This window comes from Alligator sinensis, unplaced genomic scaffold, assembly GCF_000455745.1.
Source record: "Alligator sinensis unplaced genomic scaffold, ASM45574v1 scaffold349_1, whole genome shotgun sequence".
Lineage (NCBI taxonomy): Eukaryota > Metazoa > Chordata > Crocodylia > Alligatoridae > Alligator > Alligator sinensis.
The window spans coordinates 4894720-4899172 of NW_005841856.1; the positions used below are offsets into that span (position 1 = coordinate 4894720).

The 4453-nt window shown below is 56.3% G+C and overlaps 1 protein-coding gene across 1 annotated transcript in view; it reads left to right on the forward strand.

Moving 5' to 3' along the window:
• The first annotated feature begins 6 nt into the window (after window positions 1-6).
• The window catches only part of VAT1L (vesicle amine transport 1 like), an 85124-nt gene continuing 80677 nt past the window's right edge, over window positions 7-4453 (forward strand). The window contains exon 1 of the mRNA XM_006016428.3: window positions 7-53. Within this exon, the coding sequence (XP_006016490.1) occupies window positions 7-53 (47 nt within the window). The remainder of the gene's footprint in view (window positions 54-4453) is intronic.

Below are 4453 nucleotides of genomic sequence, written 5' to 3' on the forward strand. Positions count from 1 at the left end.
CGGGTGATGCCCGAGGCGCGGGACGGGGAGCTGCAGCTGCGCGTCAAAGCCTGGTGCGCTCCGCTGGGGGACGCGGGCAGCCCAGGGGGGCTAGGGGCGTGGAGGGGGGGAGCCCGAGTGGTTTAGGGATGCGGAGATGGGGCAAGGGGAGAGCCCACGTGGGTTAGGGGCATGGAGAGGGCAGGACAGGGGAGCCCAAGTGGTTTAGGGGCGTGGAGGGGGGACTAGAGGAGAGCCCGAGCGGTATAAGGGCATCGGATGGGCTCTGAGATGGGACAAGGGGAGAGCCCAAATGGTTTAAGGACTCAGAGATGGGATGAGAGGAGAGCCTGAGTGGTTTAAGGGCTCAGAAAGGGGGGGAGGAGGGGGCCTGAGTGGTTTAGGGGCACAGGAGAGGTGGGGGCTTGGAGAATGAGGTTGGATTCAGCCCCAGGACGGGGGAAGGGCTGGGGGGGGGTGCCCCGAGAGGCCTTGCAGTCTCCATCCTTGGGGGTTTTGAGGGCTTGGTGGGGATGGTGTTGCCATGAGCAAGGGGCAGGACTGGATGCCTCCGGAGGTCCCTCCCAACCCTGTGATGCAAACTGCGGAGAGCCCTGTGGTTTCCTCCTCTTCCTCCTCGGAGTGGGAAGTGCCCGGTTGTTGCACTGATTTCCCCCGTCCCTGATGCTGTCCTCTCCCCCCCCCCAACGGAGCCCTGCCGCGGGGCAACTGCCAGGCACCCTCCCACAGCCTGCTGTCCTTCCTGGGCCTCTCTCTGACCTTGCCCACCTTGCTTGGGCATGACGGGAGGGCGGAGGGAGGCCATGGGCCTCGGTGCACTTGCTTCAGGCGTGGCAAGTGTGAGGGGGTGAGCAGCCCTGGCTTCGCTGCTCCTGACACGATGGTGCGGGGGCATCTTGGGTTGCTTGCCAGGTTGGGGAAACTGGGCCTGTTTTCCACCAAGTGGCTGGGGGCGGGGGAGGGATCTCTGTAATGGACCCTGGAGAGTTGAGCAGCCGCAGCTTTCTTTGAGAGCACTCAGAATCACTTCCCGCTGCTCATGCTATTTTCTTCACGCTTTTGGATGAGTGCTACCCACAGAGGAAGACCCTTTCACCATCCGCCACTAGTAGACGATGATTAACAACTCGTTGCAAACTTTCCCATCAAGTCTGGTCTTTTCAAACAGGTGCTTTTCCCCTCTAAGTAGCATCCCGGTCACTCGCAGAGGCCCAAGGCCGCCTGCCTCAGTGCATAGGGTTCCCTTTGGGTTCACAGAGGACAGGGGCAGAAGGGATTATTGGGCTCCTTTAGCCTGACTTTCTGCATGACAGACACTGAATAACTTTACCCAGGATCTGTGGGAATTGCAGCCCGGCCTGTGTGGATGGCCTGAGTTAGAGCGGCGTGCTCTGATGATTGCGGGTTTCTACTGCTCTGGCATTTGTAACTAATAAATGTCAAAGTGAAGGCTGAGGTGTTTATTTTAGAAATGATCGGCATTGAAAGTGATGCTGTTTTATGGCAACGAGGCTGTTTTATTCAGTGTATCCAATAGGTGCTGCTTCCTCAGCTGTAGCATTTTGATAGGCTTGCAAAGCAGAGACATGATTGTGCATCTTGGCTACTTAGACTCTGCTTTTCCGTACTGGGTCTGTCAGAATCAGCTGGTTTGTTACTGACTAAAATGTTTTTTCCTCCAACACACCTGCGCTCTTACCACCGAACAGAAAGGTCTGCCATCCAGTGAGCTGAGTGGTGGATGTAGCTGCAGAGCGAGGATTATTGCCTTTTCTCTTATTTTGAAAAGTGCCCTATGGACACTATGGGAAATAAATAAAGTAATCCCATGCTGGACAATATTGAATATAGTAAAACCTGCTTGGTGGCTTTTTTTCTCTCTGTAAGGCTCTGGTCCCTATTGGAGAGGGCTTTAATGTCTCTTCACAGGTATTTTTCAATCATTAAATATTTGGAGTGAGGATTTGCAATTTTACATGCATGTGGATCTGTTCCCTTCAAAATTCCTCCTGTATTTTAAGGACTTCCCATGTCACCGTAGATTCTCTCTACATCAAGACAGACTGTTTGCTCTGTGTCACAAATAGCAATGGTTACACTTTAGCTGGAAAAACAATCATACTCAGCCCTGCTATAACTGTAGTTGACTTCAAGGGGTTTTGGTATACCACTAATAAATCACTTGAGTTGTACACTTGCTGTTTATTCCATCAATAGAGGCTCTCAAGAAAATTTCTGCTTATTTCCTCCCAGAATGTAGATTTTTTTGAAACTATAGCAGGGTTCAAACTGCAGATTGCATAGGTAGGGGAAGCCTATTTGGCCTATTGTAGCCAAATGCCTGTTCATGGATAGAAGTCCTTACTGGTTAGGTACAGACAGTCAAAAAGCCTGAGGCTGAATCAATTCAGTCTTTGCAGATTAGTCTAAGCTGCATTAGATTGACCTGATAAGCAAGTGAACAGACTTTTGATTCCAGAAATGCAGCCACATGCCTGCAGTGGCCAGGGCCAGAAGTTGGGGGGCACTAGAGCATGCCTCTCTGGTCAGATGGAGCATACAGCTTGGGCCAAGGCTGGCCCGCCCACCCTGCAAGTGGGAGAGGGGGTTGTGGAGGGGATGCAAAGCAGCATGGGATGCTGGGAGATTGTGAGTTAATTTGAATTTGGAGGGGATCTGGGACAGAAATTCAATAAGCTGATTTAACCTAAATCAATTAAGTCTGATACTGCATTCATCCATCCAGGTTTATCTTGAACCAGTTTCAGCTGTTTTGAAAGCGGTTTATGTGCGCTGAACTTCTGGGCTAGGGATAGACATTCAGAAAGCGTGAGCCTGAATTGATTCAGTTTTTGCAGGTTAGTCTATCCTGCAGAGATTGAACCAGTTTGCAAGCGGATAGACATTCCCTTTTCATTCTGGAAATGCAGGCACATGCCAGTGGTAAGACAGGCCAGAATCTCAGGGGTGCTAGAGCTGCCCACCCTTCCCTTCCACAGGGCTGAGCTGAGGAGGGAGGTTAGGGGGGGCGTGGCCAGGCCTGAGTAAGACTCAGGAGGGCTTTAAACCCCAACCTTGGCCTGCATGGTTCAGAGGGTGGGAGAAGAGGGAGCGTGGCCAGACAGCTGTGGCTGGCAAGGAGGAAGAGGGGAGAGCTTTGTGCACCCCAGCGGCTCCATGGCAGCCGGCAGCAATCCTGGCACATGGGTGCCAGGCCTCAGAGGAGAACTCTTCCCCCTCTTTCCCCTCTTCCCCAGCACCGCGGGGTGTGGAAGGGGGCTCTGTTCAGTGCTGGGGTGGACCTCTTCCCCCTCTTCCCTGCCTTGCTGCTGTGGGATGGGGATGGGGGGGGGCCCTAGAGGAGGACACTCTCCCCTGCTCATCTTCTGCTGCCACAGGGTGGGGAGAGGGGCTCTGTTCAAGGCTGCCTGGCCCCAGACGGGAACTTTTTTCCCCCTCCACAGGGTGGGCAGGGAGCGGGGCTGTGTTCAGTGCTGGGGAGACTCTTCCCCCTCCTTAAGCTCCCCCCGCATTGCTGTGGAGTAGGGAGGGGGGCTCTGCGAAGCTGCCTGGCCCTAGAGGGGGACTTCCCTCCGCTTCTCCTCTGCTGTTGTGGGGTGGGGGGCTCTATGCGGGGCTTCCCAGCCCCAGAGGGAGACTCTTCCCCCGACTCCTCTCCCTCCCCCACAGGGTGGGGGCTCTGTTCAGTGCTGGGGCAGGGGGCTCTTCCCCCTTCTCCTCCTCCCCCCACTGCCAGGGACAGGGAGGGGGTGACTCTGTGAAATGCTTCCTGGTCTGCTCTGGCCCAGCTGGGACATGGAGAGCAGCTGTAAGTGAACCACAACTGCTGGGGGTGACCCCGTCCCCATGGCCTGGGCTGGCCAAGGCAGCTGCACAGTGGGTCTGAGCTGGGCTGCGGGAGAGGGCCACCCCCAGTAGGTGCAGCTCAGTGACAGGGATGCTGAAACCTGTCAGCAGCTCGGCTTGGCCTTGCCTGGCACGGGCTGGCTCAGAGGTGCCAGCAGGCCCAGAGCCCGGCAGCTGCCTGCCGTAGGGGCTGGCTGTGGACCCACGAGCCCCCGTGGTGCCTCTGAGCTAGCCTGGGTAGCCCGCTGCCCAGCTAGCTGCTGGCCATGCATACTGGGTCGGGCTGGGCCGCTGACAGGGCTCAGCATCCTCGTTACTAAGCTGCACCTGCTGGGGGTGGCCCTGACCCCGCAGCCTGGCCTAGTCCCACTGTGTAGCTGTTTTGGTCGGGGCTGAGCGAGGCCATGGCTGCAGGGACAGGGCCACACCCAGCACCTGGAGCTCAGTTATAGCCGTGCCCCAGCTGGGCCGGTCGAGGCACCGCCACACACTGCTCCCTTCTCCCTGGCAGTTGTGGGAGGAGGAGAAGAGGAAGAGTACACTCCCAGCACTGAATGGGTGGGAGGGGAAGAGGCAGGGGGGGGAA